Consider the following 26,375-nt stretch of genomic DNA (forward strand, 5'->3'; position numbering starts at 1 on the left):
TTTGGTTTTATTATTCTCAACCAGGGGGCAGGGGGGAGGCCTTGATAAAACAACAAAGAACATAACAAGTTGAGGATATTGAAATGTAATCAAATCTAAGATCAGTTATTAACCATAGAAAATAAATAGTCAAGAAGACAGACAATAAGAAGAAAGTAAACTGATTAAAGAAAAGAACATAACAAGTTGAGGATATCGAAATATAATCAAATTTAAGATCAGTTATTAACCATAGAAAATAAATAGTTGAGAAGACAGATCAATAAGAAAAATGTAGACTGATTAAAGAATGGAGAAGAAGAAGTAACACACATGCACAAGCACATGCATGCACAGAGTAAAAGAAGGGGAGTGAAGACTGCCAGACTGTACATTCTCTTATTTAAATCAGAATCAACTCAAAAACCCAGTGAACTTTGGTGGGTGTGTCATGATCAATGGGTTGACCACAGGCCAACCATGCAACAGAGAATTTAAGAAAAATTGTGATGACATCTGATTTCTCATGTCGAGAATCCCTTGCCTGTCCTCCCATCTTCCAACGTACCATCTCCCACTCTCTCTTATGTCTGGCCTATCCTCATCTGATCCACTATGGCTAACCCTCCTCCCCAGATCTTCAATTCCTATGGGTAGCACCAACAACTGATTCAATGAAGATTAAAGCCCATATATAAACAAAGAGAAGAAAGAAGAAGAAATTTCCCTTTTGCTTGCAGGTTCCTTCCAGTCCCAGCATCAGCAGTAGAGGGTAAGGAGGGATAAAACAAGCAATCAAACAGCATTTTCCGTGTCTTACAGACATCAGGGACAACCACTAATCCATGTGACTTTCTCTTCTCGCTTCTTGGCCAGCAATGTCAGACAACAGCTTCCTTCTCTTCTTACCCAATAATGGTGTCAAAGAGCAAGAAGAGGGAACAGGTGATGACAGAAAGTGGAGGGAAGAATAAATAGATAACTTACCCTATTCCTTTTTTTTTGTGGGGGTACATACCTTGGTCCAATTTTATTCTTTTTCTTCCTGCTTTAACCACTGAAGTGGCAGCCTAATGATAGTTTGAACCAAGCAGTTTAAGCAACTAAACTGCCATGGTAAGAGCTAGCTGTTTTGTTTCATCTAACTTCATTCAATCCAAACCATATCAGCTGTGGGATGAAGGATTGACCCATCTATGTTTTAAAACATTACAAAAGCCCACAATCAAACAAATAAATTACAACCTTTATATAGATTTAAAACCGTAGCAACATTAGATCCTGAACCATAGCAACATTAGATCTTGACCCTTGAATTAAATAAATCCTAACCATCAATTGAAACATAAAAAAAGAAGCCCGTGATAGAAAGAGAACTCCTTGGCAAGAAAGAAAAATCCTTGGTAAGAATCACCAGTACATCACCAGGGAAGTTCTCTGCCTTTATTACTACATATATTACCATCAATAGTACCTGACACGATAATACTACAGTAACAAACACTACAGACCCTCTAAAACTCACTAGCACCCTTCCTAATATTATGGATTGTTGGCCCTTAGATCAGTTAAAAAGAGGTGTTACTTTGAAACTAGAGCTCCAATATGCATCGATCAGATGCCCATGACTCTGATATGCACCGAAAAATTGCTTCTGCATCACAGTTTCAGTTGACCTAAGTTACTCTTCATTACCATATTTATCTAAAATTTTGGAAGTTTCTATTTAACATTTCAGCAAGCCCAAGAGAGTTCTCAACCAAGGGATAAAGTACTGCTATCAATGAAGGTACCAGTTTGGGACCGGGTTCATACTGTAACAATACAGTAGGGTACCAACAGTCCTAACTCCTATGCTTTGGCGTAGTTAGCTTATAGCTTGAAAAATGTAGGGTAGCTTGAAGTTAGTTATGCTATAAAAATGTTAGAACATATATGTCCAAATTAAGTTCACCAAATATAACATTCCTATGCTACCTACCTATTCATGTGAATAATGAAGCAGCACATCATGACAAATATATATATATATATATATATATATATATATCCTTTGTTTCAAAAATTTTGAAACAAGCATGGCAAGCATGCCCTAAAGCAATTTACTCTTTTTAACTCACAGAAAGGCTTTGTGGGGAATTCATTGCAAAAGAAAAATAAATTCATGTTGTTTGCTTCATGAAAATTTTATTTTTAAGAGAGATTTTTTATGAAAAAACATGCATCATCACTATGATATTTATTGTCTTATTGAATACTTGAAGAAGGGTTTCTCCTCTATTTGGTTTGACAAAAAGCTTCCACTATCTTTTGTGATCATAATGAGATCCTTGTTATGCTAGTAGCATTATACTACACTACTTAATATGAGAAGGTTGTATTAATGAGTCAGGTTTTTTGACAAATAATACATCAACATATACGTTTAGAAGTTGACACCTCAAATGCTTCCAACCAAGGTATATCAAACTGGTACCATGACTCATATCGATCAGCTATGTACTGGTCCATATTGCGCCATGCCTAAAGGTATTGAAACAGGGAGGAGGAGGAGAGGAAGAAGTAAAGGGAGGTAGACAGAGACAAAAGGGAGGGAGAGGGAGAGGGGGGAGAGAAAAGAGAGGGAGACGGAGATGAGGGGAGAGAGAGAGAACGAGAGGAAAGATGAGGCAGATCCACCACAGCACCATTGCCACTGATGAAGGCAAAGGAAAGTCGATGAGAGAGGGAGAGGGAAGAAAGAGTAAGAGGAAGAGAGAGAGTGAGAGAGGTGAAAGAAAGGATCTGGGAGGTGGGGAGGGTTGGCTCGGTAACTTACTGGGCAGCAGGGTTAGGCCAGGGAACCAAGGTGTCGACAGAGGGGAGAGGGAGGGAAGAGAGAAAGGGAGCATTGATGGTCGATGTATCTAGGATGATCGTCGGTCCGCAAGGGCAAGATAAGTGTGAGCAGATGGGAGAGACTGAGGCCCCTTGTTCAACGAACCATCTCAAATATATAGGATGAGCCGTATCGGTGACCGACTAGTCCGATTTAGTATGCCTTGAACCAACCGGTTTAGTATGCCTCGAATCGGCCGATTCGGCACAGTTCAGCAAATTATGCTTCCAACACTGTCTAATGATCAAATAAAAAATCACAAAGGAATCATAGATTTCTGACAAGTTCATTGTTATATAATCCACAAATGAACAAGCAAACTTACAACTGGAAGGTGTATATGTTGAACAATGCAAAGCTTGAGTTATACCATAATTAACAACTTTCTAAGAGATCCTATCAAGTTTGTTCTACCACTGTTTAAGAAGATCAACTCTAGCTAAGGTGGGATATCCATAGTCTTCCTTATACCATCAAGGCCCATCAATATCAACAAATATTCCTCGTGATCTCACCATGCTCTCTTCCAAACTAGACTTTAAATTCTAGACATACTAGAGAAAAATGCTGAATTAAATTGCATCATGCTCCACCACCCTCCTAGGCTGATTGCAATCTTTGAATTTTTTTTTTGGTTCAACTCAATAAATTTATGGTTGATTTGATTCACTCATTCCATATCCTTCATCTATCTTAGGACAAAACAAATTTCGCATCAAAAGTCGTGCACTTATCTTTGGTCTTTCGTCGAACAACTTCTAGGGTGCTCTTGAACTCTGTTGGAATGGCCGAGAAAGGCAAGAACTCGAGTGGAAGCAGCCGATCGATGCTAGAAACCAAGGTGGAGGGGAGGTCGTCAACAACTTAAGGACCGCCGCGGCAACCCCATTGGATGGACCACAAGATCACGCCTGAGGAAGTGGAAGAACTTCAATGCTACTTTACGGATATTTTAGAGTTCCCAAAGGAGATAATGGAGGATTCCAAGAAGCAATGGGAAAACGTTTCTGTCTTGGTGCAGAGTGTCGGCTGGTGAGTGCCAACAGATTGGATTGCCAAGGAGTTTCGTGATCGAGGTAAGCTTCAATATGATCCGGAGCAAGGTTTTCAAAACCGGTACCGATGGCCATTCCAGCTGGTCGATGGCATGATCCGATATAGTTCCATACCGGATTAAACTGACGCGAACCGAAACAAAGAAAGGAAGGGAACTGGGAGGAGGAAAAGAGAGAAAGAGAGAAAAATAGAGTGAGAGAGGGAGGAAGAAAGAAAAGGAGGGAGGGGAAGGAGCCACCGTGGCTGCCGAACGGCGCATTCCACGTGCGTGGCGCCGTGGACATGGGATTTTTTAAAAAAAATGGAATTTAAGTGAAGCCGGCAAACTATTTGCTGGCTTCGCTGTTTTTGCTTTTTTTACAAACATTAGAAAAAATGAAGTCGGCAATCCGATTAAAAAAAATGAAGCCGGCTTCGTTGTTTTTGCTTTTTTTTACAAAAATTAAAAAAAATGAAGCCAGCAATCCGATTGCCGACTTCATCGATTTTAATTTTTTTTTAAAAACATCTTAAACAGTGAAGCCGGCAAAATTGTCGGCTTCACTATTCATCTCTGTTTTTAAAAAAACCCGACACATGAACAGGGGCAACAGTCCCTGTTCCGCGACCGCAATGCCGTCCAAACCGCTTCCACCGCCTGATGGCCACGGCGGCCACCCAGAGTCCTACGGTGGCTTCTCCGTTGGTTTGTCCTCCCATCTCCGGTGGTCTCCCCCCTCTCTCTCTTTTTCTCTTGTTTAACAGCCCTATCAAGTAAACCGAGCGGAAGCGGCCCTCCGACCGCCGCAGCAGAGCACCGCCAACGTCCGACGATGTCCTCTCTCTCCCTTTCCTCCTCTCTCCCCTCTATTTCTCTCTCTTTCTTTTCCAACATCGACATGCGCTATTTTCCACATCGGAACCATCCCGATTTTCTGTCGGTCCGATTCGGCACACTCCGAACCGTTCGATTCTGGACGGTTCTGAGAACGCTGATCCAGAGCCTTTCACCCTTGCTGAAGACCATCACCTCATCAGATTTCGATCTGCAGAAGACAACAATGCCATCATTGCCAGTGGGCCCTGGTTCGTCGCCAGCCAACTTCTTGCAATGGAGCCGTGGGTTCATGATTTTGTCCCTGACACTAAGAAGGTCCGTCGGATTGTTTTGTGGCTCCGGCTTCCGGAGCTTCCAATGGAGTGTTGGAGGCCAGAAACTCTACTGGACATAGCAGCAAAGGCCGACCAACCGATGGATGCAGATGAGTTCACCGATCGGCACAAGAAAATCAGATTCAATCGAATCTGGGTGGCGATTGATTCACTAGAGCCCTTGAGACCTGAAATATCGATCCATGGGAGTGATGGTTTGTTTGGCAACCTTCCGTCTACCAGAATGTGCCAGTGGTTTGCCACCACTGCGGCCGATTGGGACATCCTGACGATGACTGTGGGTTTCTCCAGGAGACGGTGGCCAGCGGAGGACGTCATCTTCAACCGAGAAACTTCTTCTCTTCTCCGTTGACCACTAAGGATGGATTGGAGGGTAGCGGTCCGACGGTGGTGATGGAGCGGCCCTTCGATAGTGACTTCTCAAATCCACCTACCACGCCCTTTTAGGGCTTCTTCCAAGCCATAAAAAGGAGATGTCCCTAACTCGGAGTCTTTAGTGCCTATTTCGTCCCCCCTCGTTTGGCTTCGCTGCAAGTGCAGGGGACCTCGCCAAGCTCTCCATCAGACTCTGACAGGTGGCAAAAGCCCACGAAAGTCACCTGCCACCATTCACCGAAGAAGAATGCTGAATCAGGACAAGACGATGTCAACCCGGTTGAGTTGGGCTTCCACTACCTCCTTGATGCGGGTCTGGTTCAGAACGCTATGGAATTGGGTTTTGTCGCCAACCCAGATCTGCATGATACCCATATGGCTAAGGTTAGTGGACCTTCTCTTAAGCGTGCTAGAAGCCTAATGAGGCTGGCTCGAGTCCAAACGATCCAAAAGCCTACTGGGTCCTCGTCATTGGGCTCTTCTGCCGAGCCGAACTCTGTAAGCCCAAGCAATGGACCACTCCCGCGTCTTACGCCGATAGTTGCACTGCTGCTGCCAGCTATTTTGCCAGTAATGACCTCTTCACCGATAGCTGCTCGAGAAGATGTGAGCCATACCGCCGCCTCGTCTTCCCCGTCAACCGGCATGATCTTGACAGCCCGTCCTCCAATGATTAGTAAGGCCTTATGTTTACTCGAACCTCCATCTTCCACACGGAGTGCCACGGACGATGGGGAGGAGCCCACCGATGGTAGTCGGTGTGAAAAACCGACCCCACCTATAGGGGAGTCTTCAACCAAGGAGCTTGTGACGTCGATGGAGACTATTACGAATAGTGGCTTCTGTGCGGGTGGGACTGGGAAGACGGTGGGCTGTGAGGAGACTGTGGGCCGCTTGAAGCTGACCCTCTCTGCTGCACCAATAATAATCGAGTTTAGTTCCGGCATAGAAACTGCGATTGGAGGGGATAAGAAGGGGATTGTGGGAGGCTGTGGTTCACCCTCACAGAGACGTTGATTTGTTTGCAATGAAGGTGCTTCTGTGGAATGTTTGGGGGGCAAGAAAGCCCTCTTTCTAGTCTGCTTTTAGAAGGTTCATGCAACTTCATGGTCCTAATCTGTGTGTTCTCATCGAAACCAAACTCTATGGTTCAAGTTTAAACCGTGCTTGTCATTTTTCGACGAACTGGGGGTTCTATGCTATATAGTCTTAAGGTCTGTCAGGGGGTATTATTGTTGTGTGGAGACGAATGTTGCTATAATAGATGTTTTTCACGGATATAATCAGTAGGAAGCAATTGTTATTTCTGAAATAAATAGATCTATTTGGCTTTTGTCTGGTGTGTATGCTAGCATTGATTATAGAGAGAGGAGGGTTGTCTGGCAAAAGATATCATGCATGATTGATCAAGGCATCCCTATAATGGTAGCTGGGGATTTTAACTGCATTGTGGGATCACATGAGAAGTGGGGTGGTCAGCCGTTTGTGAATGATATTGGATCTCGAGAATTTAGATATTTTATCCAATCTACCAATTTAGTAGATTTGGATTTTGTCGAATTTGCCTTCACTTGGTGCAACAACGAACAGCAGAGAGCTAGAGTCTGAGAACGACTGGATAGGTTCTTAGCATCGGCCTCCTGGATCCAGAATTATCCTAACTTTCTGGTTCATCATTTATCGCGTATTGCCTCTAATCATTGTCTGATTTTGCTTATTTCTGATTCCTCCCCTTCCTCATTTTGGAGCCTATTTCGCTTTGAAAAGTTCTGGCTTTCTTACCCCCGATCATGGGACATTGTGCGGAAGGTTTGGAGACTGTTCGTGAGAGGGGATGCCAGATATTGAGTGTCAAGGAGGCTGGAGTTGACATGGAGGCGATTATTATGGTGGAACAGAGTCGACGTAAGTGATATCTTTCAGAGACTAGAGGGTGTGGAGGCAGCTATCTCGGAGCTCCAGGATCGTGAGGATCAGAATGGACTTGCAGATCATGAGTTGGCTGATCTTCGAGGTAGACTGGCAGAATATCATTCACTTTTGCAACAGCAAGAAATGCTTTGGTGGCAAAAGCCCAGAGTTTAGTGGCTCAAAGAAGGAAATCGGAATACGAGATTTTTCCATTAGGCAACCGCCATTCGAAGACACAGGAATTAGATCCCCACAATAAAGAAGGTGATGGTCATTGGAAGATTGAGGAGGATGAGGTCAGACAGGAGCTGTTGCACTTCTTTCGATCAAGATGGACGATGCATTCTAAAGGAGATGGCGCCTCTCAGCTTACCCCCTAGTGAGTTTGTGTTGGAACAAGAAAATAGGGTGCTAACTGGTGTAGTGACAACTGAAAAGGTGCGGGGGACAATGTGGATGATGGCAGAGGACAAAGCCCCTCGGCCTGATGGTTCCCCGCCTCTTCTTTCACCGCTATTGGCCTATCATCCAAACGAACATAGTAGCTACTATGCAGAAGTTCTTTACTACTGATCATATATCGGTTGACTGGAAGCGGACATTCATCGTCCTTTTATCGAAGAGGGAGGATGCATCTGAGCCGAGCCATTTCTGACCCATTAGCCTGTGTACCACCTTATATAAGTTATGTGCCAAACTAATGGTTGGTGGGATGAAGCTTATTCTTCTCCGGTTGATTTGCCCTGAGCAGAGGACTTTTGTTAGAGACTGAAGTATCTCCAATAATATTCTCATTACCTAAGAATTTATGCATGATCTCCAACAGGCATCTACTCGCCGCAGTCTCATGACAATCAAGCTGGATACGGAACGCATCTATGATTGGATAAGTTGGCGATTTCTGCAGCAACCATCGGAAGAGTTTGGTTTCCATCCTCACTGGATCAATTGGATTATGGCATGTATTTGCAGTCCTACTTTTGCTATCCTGATCAACGAGACGCCAACTAAATATTCCTGCTCATCAATCGGGCAGCGGCAAGATTGTCCTTTATCCCCATATCTTTTCATTCTTTGTGCTAATACTCTTTCGCGAGCCCTTCGTGCTGTGTCCCAGGGTCTGGATCTAGATCCTTATCTACCAGCTCCTGGGGCTCGACCGATCTCGTACTTGCTCTTTGCAGATGATTGTTTGTTGTTGGATCGAGCATCAGTTCGAAATGCTATTAGCTTTCGAAGAGTCTTGGAGGAGTACTACCTCTCTTACAGCCAACAGGTGAACCTCCACAAATCAGTAATCCATTTTAGTCCGAAGACACCAATTCAACTTCGGCATATGATTCAGGGTATTCTTGGAGTGGCGGACCATAGTGAGGTCTTGCATTACTTGGAAGTCCCTATTCCAGGTCGTCGACTCAGAAGGACTAAGTATGGTGGGGTGCTTCAATCGATCCAGGTGCGGCTAGAGGGATGGCAGGCTAGATTCTTATCCATGATGAGTAGGATCACCCTGGTGCAGTCAATCTTGAGTACTATTCTCATAAATCTATTGTCTAACACTTGCCTTCCAAAGCTCTTGGTGAAGCAGATTGAGCAGTATTTTCGAAGATTTCTATGGAGCTCAAGGCCTGGGGGCATCAGTGTGCATTTGCTATATTGGGATGATGTGTGCCAGCCGCTGGCGGATGGTGGTTTGGGGATCCAGTCCCTAGCCACTAGGAGGGAGGACTTCCTTGCTCGACATGTAGCCCGCTTTCTGCTGGATCCAGACAGCTGATGGAGCTCAGTGATGAGGGCCAAGTATGGATCATGGGAGGATGGAGCAGAGATCGAGCCGAACCGAAGGAGCTCTCTATTATGGAAGAAAATCTGTGAGAGGGCCTCTATAGTACGTTTACTGACTAGGTGGATTGTGGGCAATGGATAGTCTGTTAGCATCCTGTCGGATCCATGGATTGCTGAGTTACCACTGTGTCGCTGACCGACATTCATCAATATGGACATTGGGGAATCTATAAGAATATGTGATCTACTTATTCGGGATGGTGAGGGACATGACTTTGAGATCATGATCGAGCTGTTTAGAGGAAATTTGGTTAAGCGTGTGCAGTCGTTAGTGATTTCGAGGCACACCACCTCAGATGTCAGAATTTGGAGGTCCTCCTGTGTACCAAAGGTGCAAACCAAGGATCTTCACCACATGTTTCGAAAGGAACCTTCAAGATAGCTCGACAGTGGGTGGATCTGGAGGATTGGTGTGCATCCATGGGTTAGCCTCTTTTTTTGAAAGATGGCATGGCGATGGCTTCCGACCAAGTCTTTCCTGAGTGCTCGAGGTATGGACCTTCACACTACTTGCCCGATCTGCAGCAGGGAGGAAGAAACCAATGAGCACCCCTTTTCATTGCCAGAAGGTAGTGCAGGTGTGGCAAATGGCCGAGCTTAGTGGATTTCTTCTTCGAGAGGCCATGTCAATCCAAGAGTTCATGGAACAGTTGAGGCGATGCGCTACTGTTGGTGTATTGAGGCTAGTTAATATTCAAGCGGCCCATATAGCCTAGCATATCTGGTTTGCTAGGAATATTCTAGTGTTTGAGGCTAGGAGATGCTCGACGAGAATTATTTTGGAGAGAGCCTTGGTGCTGGCTATTGAGATGATTGATGTGGCCTCAAGACCCTCAAAGACCTGAGACTCCCAACCTACTTAAGTAGCAGCCCACGGTGTGTTTGTCATCTAGGAGCCCCCTCCTCTGATGTTTCTTAAGGTCAACTTCGACGACAGTGTCAGAGGCAAGAGTGGTGGATCTAGCTTCGTCATCCGTGATTTTGCTTCCAGATTTGTAGCGGTCGGAGGTAGTCACCTCTTTGATCCGTCCGTTCCCTCTGCAAAGCTCCAAGCTGCGTGGGCTGGGATTACCTATGGGTGGCAGATTCTTCATGCTGATTCTATGTTTATAGAAGGTGAATCGGCTATGGTGGTGTCTTGGCTTCATCGGTGCTCGCGTGGAGACGCTCATCACCCCTTATTGCATGATATAGCCTTTATGCTATTGGATTGTGTAGACTACAATATCAAACACATCTTTCGTGAGGCTAATACTGCAGCTGATTGGGTAGCTGTATTTGTTGCGGAGCACTCCGGATCGCACCTTTGGACTGCTTTACATGACATTCTTGCTCTCCTTAAGGATATTTTGTTTTCCAATTCTCTTGGATGTATTCATATTAGGAATTGAATGCTCCATTCTTATCAAAAAAAAAAAAAAAGAGCAAACTTCCTACCAAAGCTGACTATATATTTTACTTGTGCAGTATAGGTCAAATAGATTCAACAAAGTTTTGAGCTTTGGTAGGATAGGGATGCTAAGCACTGCTCAACGAAGTTTTGAGCTTTAGAAATATAATATTTTTGTTCATCAAGATCTAGCTGTATGATACTTGGACTTAGCTAAATTTTTTAGAAAAAAGCTTTATCATTTACTTTAAGTTTGTAGTACCTATCACCTCTTTAATCTAGCCATGAAAGTACAATTTGTATCAGTATTGTCCAGTTAACACAGTTCCTCAATCTATTATATTTGAACAACACATTACATTCTTAATAATGTTTTATATTTATAATTCCCCCAAAATATCAATATGCTGATATCATGCTACTTCAAACCAGGTTCAAAAACTTGGTCCCGCTTATGCTGTCAGCCAAGTCAAATGAGTTTCAACTTCAGTAAACTTGGGTGGAATTCATAGGTTTAGTTCAAACTTTTGAAATTTGAACTGAAAAATAATGTAAGAATCAAGAGAACAAAACAAATATTTTGGATATTATTTTAAAGTGAATCACAATTTATGAACCCTATGTGTATTATGTATGATCTCAAAAGTCAGGCACCAACTAAAAATTGCAATAGTAGTTAAAAATAAAAGATACCAAAAATTTAAAAATTAAAAGAATACTTAAAGAGTAGTAGAAGTTAAAAAATTTTGGTATGTTATTTGGTAAGAATCTAATGCACCAAATTTATACATTCGCGTCAAAATAACATTTTTTTTCTTTTATAAAACCATCCTCTTTTTTTATATTTTAGTTGTCTACAGACACTTCCAGATTTGCACAAAAAAAAAATTGATAGCATACTTCCAAAAAATATATTTTCCTTCAGTTACCTTGCTAATCAACATCTATATAATTGTAATCTACTTAAAACTTGCAAAAGACATGTTAAATATAGCACAATGCTCTTTAATATTTAATTATAAGCACAAACTTGATAAGACATCTGCCTAAAAGTTATCAGTTTAGGCCCCATAAACAAGTTTGGGCCAAAAATTTGAAATCTGTCTGAACTTCAAATTAATTTTGAGTGAAATGAGTATATTGCAGTGTCATTTTTGGAGTTCAGATGGAACCTCAAACCATGTTTTAGCTAGTGTAGGAAATTTGAATAAGTGCAGCTGAATTTCAATGAAAAATAATTTGTGAAAAGTGGTCTTCTTTTCTTCGAAGAGTAATTGTCAAGGATTTATAGACATAAGCATGGAATCTAATTTTTTTTCCTTTAGGAAATTTTTATCATTGTTTTATGCAGTTGGATACCTCATCTCAAATATTATCTAAACCCACCAAGGCAATAGGAAAACAACATAACATAGTAAATCTGGTTCTCTTAATGACTGAGATAAAAGACCTATGAGATTCTGTTAAATTTCTTTTTTAATTCAATGGCAAATTGATCCACATTGGGGTGAAGCATTTTAACATTTACTTTGTCATGTCCATCAGCGACTCCCTAAACAAATCATTCCAGCATGTTTAATTTGGAGAAAAACCTGGGGTGATGGTTGTAAGGGAAAAATATGACACTGAATGAAGAAATAGAGGGAAAATCATGTCTATATTCCAAAGCTCACCCAGCTCATATTCAAACATCGAACCTTGAAGTAGAATAAGAGCAAGAGCGCAGGCACCATAGTTTTTCCTTGTCATGATTCAAAGTGGACAAAAATGGAAGCGGAAGTGTACAAATTGGATTTCATATATCATTAACTAGTGAATCTTTCACTTAAGGTCAAAAATAGTACCTTGGTGGTTGTTCCACTTTTGACCAGTGTATTTGAATTTGGTTGCTTGCACAGCATTGTGATGAGGATGGAACAATAAGTCAGGATAGTAGGAAGAGGGAAATGATTCTGAGCGAATAAATTTGCAAGTCTTGCACTTAGGGTCAAAAAATTAGAAGTGCTGTGGTTGTTCCACTTCCAACCCACATATTTGCTTTTGGTTGCTTGCACAACCTCATGATGAGAATAGAACAATTAGTTAGGATAGCAAGGAAAAGGGAAAGGATGCTAAGTGACCGATCCTGCAGTTAATGAAAACCCTCAAACAAAATCCTTCTAAATTTAAATTATCATTTAGATACCCAAAGACTTGATAATTAGTCAATAGTTAAAGGTCTCCTGATATATTGGTTTCACCAGTTCAATCATAACTTGATTAAGGAAGTGTTTGCATCGAGAGTTGAGAAAACAATTTCATAAATGTGTCCTTATTTTGAGGATTTGCATATATGTGCAACCGTACCTGAGAATTATATACAATTCATTGAAACTAGTTGTCCGTATATAAGGTTTTCCAAAGATAAAATATTAAAATCTCTAGCATCAAGACACATTACTTTTCAGACAGGAAAGAATAAGGAGGCAAAGGTTGTTTATACACTTGGTCTCATGAAAAGATGGAACACAGAGAGTATAATTATAACATGGTATAATTACGACAAAATCTATGTGTACATAAAGAAGAATCTTTAGAAGCATCATGCAGAACTCAAGATGGAAGCACATGATGGCATATTCATGTTACAGATTTGAACTCTTAGTCAGAATCCTAACGATCACCTTAGCTATTTTCCATAAACAACAGGTCATTAAGATGTATAACTAAAATTAACAACGAATAAAATTCCCCAGGATTCCCTATTTAGTTTTAATTGGTGCATGACAGCAGCAGTTTCAGCCTCTTTAAAGGATGTTCAAGAAATTTTTAAAACTTAAAATTTCAAAGTGGTTGAAAAAGAAAAAAAAAAAAAAACTCCAATCAGAATCAGGTTAGTTTCAAACTTCCCGAGAAAACAAAATCTAAAATTCACCTTGGTCTTGGAGAACGCGGCAGGGATATTAGGATCCTCCTCGAGGAGGACTTTAATCCTTCCCGGAGTTGCGACGATGATGTGCGGTCGCTGCACCAGGGCCCGTGCCTGGCCAATCATGTCCATCCCCCCAACAATAAGGGTGCAGCGCACGTTGAGGGAAGAGCCGAGGGCCCGGAACTGCTCGGCGAGCTGGCAGGCGAGCTCGCGGGTGGGAGTGAGGACGATGGCGAAGATGCCATAGGGGTTCTTGGCGAGGCGGTGGAGGATGGGGAGGGCGAAGGCGGCAGTCTTTCCGCTGCCAGTCTGGGCGATGCCGAGGACGTCGTCGCCGGCGAGGATACGGGGGATACAGCGGCGCTGGACGGAGGTGGGCCGCCGCATGCCCAGCTCGCGGCAGGTCTCGACGGCCCACTGGGAGAGACCCAGGTCGGAAAAGGAGACGGGGCCGGCGCCGGCATCGGAATCGCCGCGGTCGGTGTCGATGGAGGCGGGGTTGGAGAGTTGGGCGGGAGTGGGAAGCGTCTTGGGAGGGGGTTTAGGTTTGGTGGAGAAGAGGCGGAAGGGTTTCTCCGAGGAAGGCTGCAGCTCCGAGTTCTCCATCGGTGGAAGTCCCCCAAACCCACGGATCACAGAGCAGAAGCAAAGAGAGGGTAAAAAGGAGAGAAGAGGAGGGGGGAGGGCGAGGGGTTGGTGGCGCCGGAGCCGGGGGAGCGGAGGGTCGGGGCCGCGGTGGGGGCGGCGCGGACGGCGGGGGCCGGGGTGCAGGCGGTCGGGGGCCGGGTTGCAGGCGTCGAGGCGAGGGGCCGCGGCGGGGGCGGCGCGGACGTCGGGGGACCGGGGTGCAGGCGTCGGGGCGGGGGGCCGCGGCGGGGCGGTGCGGACGTCGGGGGCCGGCGTGCAGGCGTCGGGGCGGAGCCGGCGGGGGGTTGGGCGCGGAGAAGAAGAAACGGATTTTTTTTTTTTTTTTATGGGTCGGGACACGTGACAGATGATGACGGTCCGACCATAATTTTGTTTATGATCGGGCCGAATAGAAGTTTTATCCCGTTCGACTGGTAGGCATGCGACGACGCTCCGTTTCCAAGTGCAATAATGGAGTGGAACAAAAAAATATATATATTTTAAATTTCTCAGAAAAGTTATTTTTTTAGCAACGTTAAATTGCTGGGAGGTCAACTCAATCTCAAACACTAGGCTAACTAAAACTCAATAAAAAATTTGATCAATTTGTTTTGAAAAAATATTATTTTTAATTTTTTTATTTTTATTAATTTTTTCTATGTTTGAAGTTTATATATGTTCTCAAGAGTCTCAACCGATTGGAAGCGTGGAGGGGCAGAATAGAAAAATTTAAACGATGGCTAGAGATTTTTTTTTTTTAGAATTTTCATGAACAAAAATATATGATGATAAGATATTAAAAAAAATTAAAAAAATTAGTATGCTAGTAAGTCCTATGAGAGTATTGGGTATATTATCTCTCTCATCTTCTGTTTAGTAAAAAAGATGGATTAAAAAAAAGATAGATGAAGGAGAGGATGGATCTTTATTAAAAAAAAGATAGATGAAGGAGAGGATGGATGAAAGATCCATCCAACTTTCATATATTGGTGAAACATAAAAAAGATCGATATAAATATTTTTTTTATATTTAATAGAGAAAAAAATAAAAAAATTGAATGATATTTATATATTATTTTTAACAGGCTATCCTTAAATAAAAATATTATTATTATCAATTTATAATATTTATTTATACTAAATAAGTAAATAATATATAAACTTATAATTATTATAATCCATAATTATATAAAAATTTATATAAATATTTAATTTAAATATAATTTAATAAATAATTTTATAAATTAATTATTAATGAATTAACTATATACTAATTATATAAATAGTAATTAATTTATTATTTAATTTAAATAGTTAATTAATATCATACAAATAAATAATTAAAATAGTAAATAAAAAAATAAAAGATAATTCTAATTAATTAATTAAAATTATTAAAATTATGTACTAAAATTAAAATAATTAATAATAAAATATAATAATGTATGATTAATAGTATGTGTATATATCTATGCGTATGTATGTATATATGTATGTATGTATGTACGTATGTATGTGTGTGTGTGTGTATATATATATATCTATGTATGTGTGCGTGCGATGTGTGTGTGTGTCTATACATATGTATGTATGTGTGTGTATCTATGTATGTATGTACATACATACATATATATATCTATATACATACATACATACATACATACACACACATACACATACATATATATATATATATACACACACACATATATATAAATGTGTGTGTATATATATCTAATTATCTATAAATATAATAAAATATTTCATTCATCTATGAATTTTAACTCGAGTCCACGTACAACTGTATACATAATTTTTAATAATTTAGATGAATGCCAATGCTTAGTTAAAGGTTTTCTGGTCATTTTTTCTTGAATGCATGTAGTGCATATTTCAAAATCAATATTTTTCATATTAGGAATCAAATCATTTTTATGTATTTCGTGCATTTTATCTTTATTGATGTGACTTATTCTAGGATGCCGAACATAAGAATCAATATATTTGGAAGAAAAAGCAAACGTATAATCAGAAATGATATTATTATTATTAACACTAGAAACATCAATACAATACATATTATCTTTCTTATCATTCTTGACAAATACACGTCCGTTTTTCCCAACTGTCACACCACCAGTCTTAAATCTAGTTTCAAAACCTTTAACATCTAATTCAGATGCAGAATTTAGATTACGTCTAACGCTAGAAGCATACAAAATATTACTCAATACAATATTAGCGTCCTCCAAAAATCTTATAGCTGCCTATACCAAGTACATATCACTGTAAGTGTTGTTTACTATAAAAATTCGGTGTGTTCCTGGTGCTATTTCATGAAAAGTAAGAAAGCCGTCTTCGTCCTTTGCAATATGTCTTATAGCTCCAAAGTCAAGCCACCAATTTTTAGAACCAGTGTCCATCATCATTGCTTCACATATAGTTAGAATCAATTCCTTGATGCCTTTTTCGATCTTTGTAACTTTGTTTGGATAATTGTTTTTAAAATGTCCAACTTGATCACATGCATAGCACTTCTTTCCTTTCATCTTTTTCTTTCTGTTGCCCTTGTTCTTTCCCTTTCCAATAAATTTTTGTTTTTTGTGGAAAGGTTGAGGACTATCTTGTGCCACCATCAAATTAGACCGTTTTTTATGATTCTTTCGTTCTTGCTCAAGAGCCAATACAGATGGTAAAGTATCCATGGTCATAATCAATATTTGATCAGAACAATTTAAAGATAAATCTTGCTTTCATCCCACTGTTTGACTCGGTTAGACAAATCTTTCTCTGATTTTCTAGTATTTGCAGCTGCTGGCTACTCAAAATTTACAACAAAATTTAGTTTATTTTGGATTAGCATATATGATATTCTTCGATGCTATATATTATAATTTGTACCATTTAATTTCTCAAAATTATAAATTTCAAAAGATTTTGAAGCCATCAACGCTGACTTGGTATTAGATTTTCTTTAGATACAATGCCTTGAGATGCTTCTTGTAATTTCTCTCTATATAATAATATTTGATGCTGCCTCTCTTGGTTCTTTGCTTTTGTTTCACGAACTACACTTGAAATAGGCCGCTTAATGTTCTGGAGCATGAATATAATTTTTGTTTTGGTGGTTAGATTCAAAACAAAAATATAATCTGGCTTTGATACTATTGATGGCCTAGAAAAATAAGTTATAGGAAGTGTGTACTTGGAGATGTAGATTATCACCCAAGTACCCGTATAATTTTTGAGATCACTTTTGTACTTACCACTTATCCAAAGGCTCTCTTATAAGAACTCTGCAGATTATAGCTTATCTTGTACAAAAATGAAATATTTTGGAAATAATCCAAGACCCCCTATTCATAGAATTCGTACGATACGAAGGGGAGAGATTACCACCATTGTACACAATCTTATGTAAAGTGTTATGACTGTTGAACAAATTTTAGCCATACGCCAACAAAACATAATATGCCAAAGGCTATATGATATGGATGGAATATATAAGAAAAAATTGATGAGCTCATTAAGATAACAGAAATAACATGCGGGTAAATAAGAGTATTGATATGCATGCAAGAGAGATAAAGGATTAGCAATCATATGTATGCTTAGTGCACAAATCCTGCCATCCTTTGCCGAAAGTGAAAAATTTTCGACAAATGGGATAATATAATGAGAGACATGCTACTCTGAAAAAAAAAAAACTAAACATTGACCCATTCACGTGAACTTGAAAAAAACTTGAAATGATTTTCCAAAACGATAAAAATATACTGATCATTTTTATAAAATATCTTATTTTGGAATACTGTGAATTTGAAATTACGGAAGATCTGTACAAATTGTTTTATATATGACTCTAGCTATTATAATAAACTATATAATAGCTGTTAAGATCATATATCATATATGGTTGTATAACACGATGGATCATTCTTTGAGGTTTATTACGGTTTCACTATCTCTTCTTCCTATTCCGTTATATATATATATATATATATATATATATATATAATGTACATATGCATGTATGTATATAATACACATGCGTGCATACGGGAGAGCAATTATTAAAGATGCATTTGGTTATATTTTTTAATTTTAAATTTTTAAATTTTTAAATTTTTTTTAATTTTTATTATTGAATAAAAATAAAAAAATAAAAAATATGTTTGTTAGCTCGATAAGGAAGAAAGATTTAAAAAGGAAGAGAGACAGGATGAAGAGGTAACGAGCTCGACGAAGAAGAAGGATTCGGATTCTGTATTTTTTAGTTTGACATTTTAGATGTGTGGAAGTAAATAAAATAGAAAAGTAAATTTTTAAAAGTAAAAAATTTTTATTTTATATATAAAATAATTATTTTAATTTTTTTGATTTTAATTTTTAATTTTTTATGATATTATTAAATATTATTCTTTTATTTTTATTTTTTAAAAATTAAAAAATAAAATATATATATTTTTTTAATAAGTAACCAAGCGCACCCTAACTTGACGATCGCTAGTTTCCAAACCGGACCGCTTTAACTTTTGATGCATGAAGGCCACGTAACCACAGGCCCTGACGGTGCAGTTCTCGGCTCAGACTGTCCATATTGACGAAAAAGCCCCTATTCGATCAAAAAATTATTAGATCGATCAGATCAAATAGACGGGGCACGGAAATAGCGGATAAGGGGATGAATTTTCCTCTCTACTTTTGGTCATAAATAATTTAAATACAAAAAAAATAATATGGTGAGTGACTATTATATCGATCCATTAATCTGATCCATATAATAATTTCTCTTTAACATTAAGAACATACACATTTTCTTAAGCATGCACCCCAAGATTTAAAAGCTAAAATTGAATTTCATTATTATAATGAAGATGGGATTCAAACCAGCCTATCTGCTAAGAGATATTTTACATACTTGAAACCCAGCACCCTTATATGTGCTATGAGAATTGCAGAAGCTAATGTCTCAACCTATAATTTAGTGAGAAGATCAAGAAGAATAAGTATAATTATGATCTATCTTCAAAGAAAATGGAAAATGATGCTTAATTATTCGCCGATGTTCTCTATATTTGCTCTTTGATCGATCATTTTAAGACCTACCATATCTTAGGAGAAAGGAATTCATCGTGAATTGGCCAGCATCTCTATATCACTCGAGTTTTTTCTATATTTTTTCAGTAATGCTTTATGGTTTAGTCTGCTTTTTATTTAGAGATTAATTCTTGGGGTGACATTTACCTTAGGGAACAATAATGCTTTGCTATTTAATTTCCATTTCTTATTTATCCTATGCTTTGGCTCTTCTTGTTCGCTTTACCTAGTAAATAAGTAAATAAATATAATAAAAGATATTAAAAAAAGTAGTCCAAAAATATTTTTATCTTAAGCATTGATCAGTAAAATCTTGATTTTTTGAAAGAGTAGGAATTAGGATTGAATACCTTTAAAATGCACAGAGATATCATCTAAGCTATTATTTTGGAATATATTAATTTCATGCGGTCTGAGATTTTTTTTTTGAAAAAGCTTGTATTTCCATATGCTGCACCAACTCTAATATTAATACGGGCTAGTATCTAAATAGACTTCTTGATTTAATCATGAAGGCATTGACATGTCGCTAATATATAAGAAATAACACGTACAATATAAGTAGGGCCTTATGAAATTAGCAGATAAATATAGCTTATAATCAAGATTTGTGGTTGAGGCATGGACCCTGAATTAAAACTTAATCCCAAAAATTCCGGGTCATGTAAATGCCTGTTGCACAATTCAATCTGTAGCTCGATAAGCTTTGGATTTATCCAGATCTTATCTAGAGATTCATCCAACTCATGCCTTATACTCCAAATGGAAATTTAGAGCTTGGAGTCCATGCTAGTTTGAGTTGGATCCGGGTTGGATTTAGATTTGAGTGGGATCCAAGTTGGATCAAACTTGCTTAGATTCGGCCCAACTAATGCCTTGTAGATAGAAAATGAGTCCGGATTGCATCTTCCACGTGAAAGAACGACTGGTCTTCTTTCGATAGTAGTTGGATTGTGTTTTGTAAATCTTTCAAAATGCTCTAATATTTTCTTTCCATCCACAGCATAGGTCATGAGATTAAGATCATGCTTTGCAAGTTGTGCAACGTGCGATCCAACGGTTAAGCAAGAGAAGATCAACCATTCTTTGGGATAGGGGGCATTAATTTCGTCACGTCGAAGAACAAAGAAGACAATGTGGGGGCAAACTCGTCTTTTAGAGGCTATAAGATGAGAGAGACAAACTGTGTGTGTGTGAGTGAGAGCGGCACGGAGATGGAGGAGTATAGGGTGGAGTCGGCGGCGAGCGGTGAGCAGACGGCGGAGGAGGGGAAGGGTGGCGATGAGGGTAAGAAGATGAAGGTGATGGCGGGGGTGGACGAGAGCGAAGGAAGCATGCACGCTTTGTGTTGGGCTCTGGACCACCTCTTCACGGCCACCGGCGGCGAAGTACCGGATAAGACCCAAGCTCTCGGCCGTCTGATCCTCCTCCATGCCCAACAGCCGCTGTACCACTTCGTGCATCCCATGGGACCAGGTACTGATGCAATTAGAGGTTGAATCACATACCCAAAAGGCCCTGAAACAAAATCTTTCAACTATATTTTAATTTGTTTAAATAAAAAATTTAATTATGGTGGGATGGATGCGATTTTTTCTTTTCTTAAAAAAAAAAAAAACATGCCGTACAGTCTTTTTTTCCGACTTTTCCATTTTACTGATGAATTGCTGGTGATTTAATTTGTCACCGTTTTGTTAAAGAAGAAAAAAAGCATTTTTGAGAGGGGTTTGGGTTGGATCTCTCGTCTGAAAGAATGATTGTCATTTTCAGTCAACAATTGGATATATTTTGCATAGATTTTAAAACACTCTAATCTTTATGTTTCGTTTATCTGCATAGGCTTCGAAGTAGATATATATTACATGAACCAATGGTTGATGTTATGAAAGGAGGGATAATTTGATTGGATCTAATAAGAGACAAGAAAGCGCTGTGGGTGTCCAAAACTCATATATTTTAAAAGATATGAGTTTAAAAATTAAAAAAAAATTAAAATTGTTGATAAAATATAAGCTGAAAATAATAAAAGTTATAATTAAAAATAGGTGGAATTAGAACAAGAGAGTTTCCATTGAAACGGTAAGATTGTATGCATTTGGATGTTTATATGGTAGTATTAGCTCAAGTTGATAAAATAAAATGCGTAATTAAGTGAGATGCACAACTAATTGGATTTAGGTCAACAAGTAATTCAGGTTATGCCTTTGGCCTATATAGACCAAGACCTACTTAATTTGAGTTCGAGGTCTAGGGTCGATCCAATCCATCATTTGGTGGAGCAGTGTTTGAGTCAGCCCTCTTTCAGATATGTTTTGAGCTCACCATGACCACAATCCATTAGAACATTACAGATTTATTATTTTGCTTTTAGTAACATTGGCTTAATCCTTTTACTACTACTATTATCATGGTGCAGCGGTTTATGCGACATTAACAGCGATGGAGTCGATGAGAAATGCCCAGAAAGAAAACTCAATCTGGGTCCTTGAACGGGCATCACAGATTTGCATAGAGAGGCTGGTAAGCTATCTCTACCCCCATCTAAATGAAGGTAAAACAAATACACAATTTGAAGGTACAATGAATAAAAAAAAAATTATTTTGAAGAATTTTGCAGTGAAAGGTGGTATCTCTTCTGCGTAGTTTTTGATCTTTGAAGTGGTGGTACAAGTGCCACCAATTATTTTATAAAAACAATGATTTATCAGATGCATAGAAAAATCTAATAAAAAACAGATGCAAATATGAGAGAGTTATATCTATTTGCACATGTTGCGGCCAAAAATTCATAGCTCAATACGTGATATATTGTTCGCTCTACCCATGGCCTCACAGTTTTATTTCTATGAATTCTAATCCAAAATATGTCTCATATGAAAAAGATGATCCTTTCCTATATAAGTCAGAATTTCGATTGACTTATAAGCAATATAAAACTAATAATGCCCTTCCTCTTGAACCACAATAGCAGCTATGCTCAACAGCATAGACATCTTATCTCCCATCAACATAAAAAAAATGCAACCAATAAGTTATAGAATGATGTGCCACCACAAATTACATATTAGTGTCTCACCACTTGATCTTTGAATTTGTAACCAAGAATATTTCTTGTCTCCACGATCTCCTCATGAAGGTCAAGGCTGAAACAATTATCATAGATGGTGATCCAAAGGATGTAATATGCCAAGCTACTGAAGAGATGAGCATTGATCTTCTCATAATGGGCAGCCGTGGTCTTGGTAAGGTGAAGAGGTGAGAATATGGGTGTGCCTCCACACATGAATCAAATCAACTTGATCATTCAGAATCCTTCTTCTTCTTCTTTTTTTCTCTATATTTTTTGAATGATTTATTTTTATGCTTTTAACTAAAGAGCAGGAGCACCTATCACTGTGATGATTTTATTACTCCTCTTGGATCACAGGGCAATATTGGGCAGCGTCAGCGACTATTGTGCTCATCATGCAAAGTGCCCCATCCTCATTGTGAAGCCACCCAAGGTCCATCCGTAGTTAACGCATATTTTTTTTGTTTAACAGCAAGTTGTAAGACATAAGCATTTTGTACTAAAGTTCTTTGAATAAATCCCATATATACATATATATATATATATATATATATATATATATATATATATATATATATATATATATATATATATATATATATATAGTTACAATATGTCGCTTTTTATATCTGCTGAGGCAATTCAATTACTTAGACAAGTCCTTGGAGTTCAAAGTGTTTACATAACAGCCTTGCATTCAACCTGAAGATTGTCTACGAGACACTCGGGTAAAAACAAATGGCCAGATGTTTCATTAAAATAATAATAACTAAATAAATCAATATATGCGACTTAGTTTAATATAGTTCTAACACAAAATAATACATGCAATTACAGAGTTCTAATAATATTGCATTTATAAATATCTGCACGAGTATGCAATAAAATAATACAAATTCGAGTAATACCTTTTAGATAGTTTTTTTGGGTAAGGTCTCGAGTTGTTGTGGATGATATTGGAGTGGAACTAAGCTCATGCCCAAGAAAACTAGGGGATTGTAGTATAAATCTATTTCGATTGACCATGAGTTAATCGTGATATTTATTATTAGATTTGTGATGCTTATGATTGGATTTAAATGAATTTAGATTCTTAGATTAGTCTTACCCCCTCCCAAATAGGGATGGCAATGGGTAGGGTTTGGGTCGGGTAGTATACTACCCATCCCCAAATCCGAACTTAATATCCTATACCCAAACCCTACCCGATACCCAATCGGATAAGAAAAGAGATACCCATCCCCATACCCAACGGGTTCGGGGATACCCGTGGGTAACCCATTTCGCCATACCCAATCCATACCCGCCCCATACCCAACCCATACCCATCCATTCTATACAAAAAAAAAAGTAAAATAATTTTATGCATATTATCAATCAAAAATAGAATTACCAATTATATATACATACATACATACATACGCACATACACACTTCTAACACACACACATACATATATGCATGCATACATATACATACATACATATATATAATTATATATATATATATATATAGAGAGAGAGAGAGAGAAAGAGAGAGATCATATATATGTGTGTGTGTATATGTGTGTGTGTGCGTGTGTGTATATATATATATATATATATATATATGTATATTCGGATATGTATATATGTATATGTATATATATATTCGGATATGGGTTCGGATATTATCCATATCCATAGGTTTGGGTCGGGTTCGGGTAGAAAATAGCACTACCCATACCCGTACTATAGTTTTCGGGTTTTACCCAAACCCAGTCAAACCCTATTTTTTGGGTTTGACCGGATTCGGGTAGGGTGTATACCCATCGGGTCGGATTAATTTTGCCATCCCTACTCCCAAATGAGAGAGAGCATATGAAGATTATATTCTATAACCCCAACCTCTTTCAATGGATTCCAAGATCTTTTTTTGCAGTTCTTAATTTATTTTGGTAAAGATTTAAGAATGGTATGCTAATTTTAAGTCAAATACAAACTACTTATTATAATGAAGATCTTTTTTCTACCATAAGATCTAATTTATTTGACATTCTTTTGTAAAGGAAACTATCAAAATAATATTCAACGCCTTTGACATATAAATATTAGAGCTACAGTAAGAATTGAAATAAACTACATAATATTTAAAAAGTAAATTAAATACACCAAAACAATTTATGATAGCCTACGAATATTATGCATGGAAAAGAAAAAAATGCTAAAATAATTAGCAATAAGTTGATATAAACCAATGTATAAATATTATATAAATAATTCTTTACTTGAAAACTATTGGAACAAATAAAACCAATTTGGTGATGTATGAAAACAACTTACTACTTTAATTCAAAGCTAATAAATACAACAGCCTCACATAGAATAGTAATAACCGGATATTACGTCTAACAAAATATTTCTGATAAAATATTACTAAAAAATACACATTGCATCCTATTAATATTTTGTAGAATAAAAATACTCTATGTAGCATTGATAAAGATTTTTCTTAAAAAAAAATGACTACAGTAATAAAAGGAAATATAAAGATGGATAATAAAAAATGAACAGTAACCCATCAATACATAACTAATATCATTTGCTACTTTAAAGTATCAACGCAAAAATAGATGATACTCTAATAAAAATAAATAATATGATAAAACAATAATTTAAAGATAAATGTGACAAAGTGGACTTCTAATATACTAGATATGCTTTCTTAAGGAATAATAGAATTCATAAAGGGAACAAAAAATTTATATAAATAATTGCTCTAAAGAAAGGAAATAGTAGAGAATCAATAGTAAAAGCATATTGTTACATGCTCTACAACGTCCGTAGCTCTTAGTTCTTTATGCAACACAACCATACCAACCATCCTTACCTCTATCCATGGACATTAAAAACTATATTATGATTTAAAGAAAAAAAAAACTACTTGGACAACAAATAGAGACAAATCTACAAATTATTAACTTTTATATGTGCATGGCATAAAGTAAAAAAAAAAAAAATCTAATATTGATCTGATTATTAAATTAGATAATTAAATCATACAAATATATGCACCACCTATCAGTGATGGTTGTAGGGCTGATGGCGAGATCCTTGATCGTGACTAAGCTTGAGGCAGTGGATTGAGGAAGAGGTTGAAATCATATCAAATGGTTGTAATGAAGAGGTCGAGATCATATTGAAGAGGATGAGTGGGTAAGAATTTTAGGGTGATCTATACAAAAAATAATATCTATAGGAAAAATCATATCAACTAACTGGCTTATAAAATAGTGGTGACACTTTTATATTGATTTTTTATACTCAAACAAAATTATTTATTTAATTAGAGATGATAGGTAGAATCATCACTAGTTATTATATCAAACAAGAACTAACAAGAATAATGGGAGCGCTTCTCTCATAATTTATGAACTCAAGCATTCAGTTAGAAAATTAAACAGTGACTACGTACAGTAACAATACCGATAGATGCTAGAGTATAGATGATATAATATATAGTAAGTATTTTTATTATCTTGGGCGATAGACTATGTAACAACTATTTGATTTTTATTTGTCAATCATTCTTCAAGCATTTTTACAGTGGTCTATCTTTCTTAATTCCATTGGCAAATGTATTTACATTTTCATCGTCTTCGAATCATTCCGATTGATAAAAGTTACTATTCTTCTCTCCCCCCTTCAATTACAACAAAATAGAGATCTTACCTCATTATGCTTAGTATTTTATCAATGAGTAAATCAGTTGCCCTCTATTTTTCAAGTTATTATTATTATTTTTTTGTATAAGCAAGCACTTAAATCTGGAGATAGATTCTGGATACAACTTTGAGAAATAGAAACACAGGACTATAGGTTTTGAAACTCTGATGTATATTACTAGATAAGAAGAACTATATCACAGTTGTAAAGATGTAAATAGTAGGTGACCGATATTACTTTCCTCCAGAGGAAAAGATAGGATCTATCAATCTCATGACAATAATAGATGGGAAATAACATCTGTCGATCAACCAAATCCTGGTAAAGTGTCTACAATTGTTGAAGCTGAATTTTGAAAATTGCCACCATCATCTTAG

The 26,375-nt window shown here is 37.9% G+C and overlaps 2 protein-coding genes across 2 annotated transcripts in view; one reads left to right on the forward strand and one right to left on the reverse strand.

Annotated features, from left to right (window-relative positions):
• Nucleotides 1-14,252, reverse strand: part of LOC105042398 (DEAD-box ATP-dependent RNA helicase 36) — a 37,777-nt gene extending 23,525 nt beyond the window's left edge. The window contains exon 1 of the mRNA XM_073253516.1: nucleotides 13,501-14,252. Within this exon, the coding sequence (XP_073109617.1) occupies nucleotides 13,501-14,103 (603 nt within the window). The 5' untranslated portion in view covers nucleotides 14,104-14,252. The remainder of the gene's footprint in view (nucleotides 1-13,500) is intronic.
• A 6,155-nt stretch (nucleotides 14,253-20,407) lies between these two features.
• On the forward strand, nucleotides 20,408-22,816 carry LOC105042397 (uncharacterized). Its single transcript, XM_010919582.3, has 4 exons — nucleotides 20,408-20,700; nucleotides 21,641-21,744; nucleotides 22,361-22,479; nucleotides 22,652-22,816. Exons 1-4 carry the CDS (start codon nucleotides 20,439-20,441, stop codon nucleotides 22,737-22,739), a joined length of 573 nt encoding a protein of 190 aa, XP_010917884.1. The 5' UTR covers nucleotides 20,408-20,438; the 3' UTR covers nucleotides 22,740-22,816.
• Nucleotides 22,817-26,375: the final 3,559 nt, after the last annotated feature.

The sequence above is a fragment of the Elaeis guineensis genome, chromosome 3, assembly GCF_000442705.2.
Source record: "Elaeis guineensis isolate ETL-2024a chromosome 3, EG11, whole genome shotgun sequence".
NCBI classification, from domain to species: Eukaryota; Viridiplantae; Streptophyta; class Magnoliopsida; order Arecales; family Arecaceae; genus Elaeis; species Elaeis guineensis.

Coding starts and splice junctions, on each gene's coding strand:
- LOC105042397 (XM_010919582.3), top strand. CDS start 20,439: ATGGAGGAGTATAGGGTGGAGTCGGCGGCGAGCGGTGAGCAGACGGCG. Junction 20,701..21,640: donor CGTGCATCCCATGGGACCAG/GTACTGATGCAA, acceptor ATCATGGTGCAG/CGGTTTATGCGACATTAACA. Junction 22,480..22,651: donor GGTCTTGGTAAGGTGAAGAG/GTGAGAATATGG, acceptor CTTGGATCACAG/GGCAATATTGGGCAGCGTCA.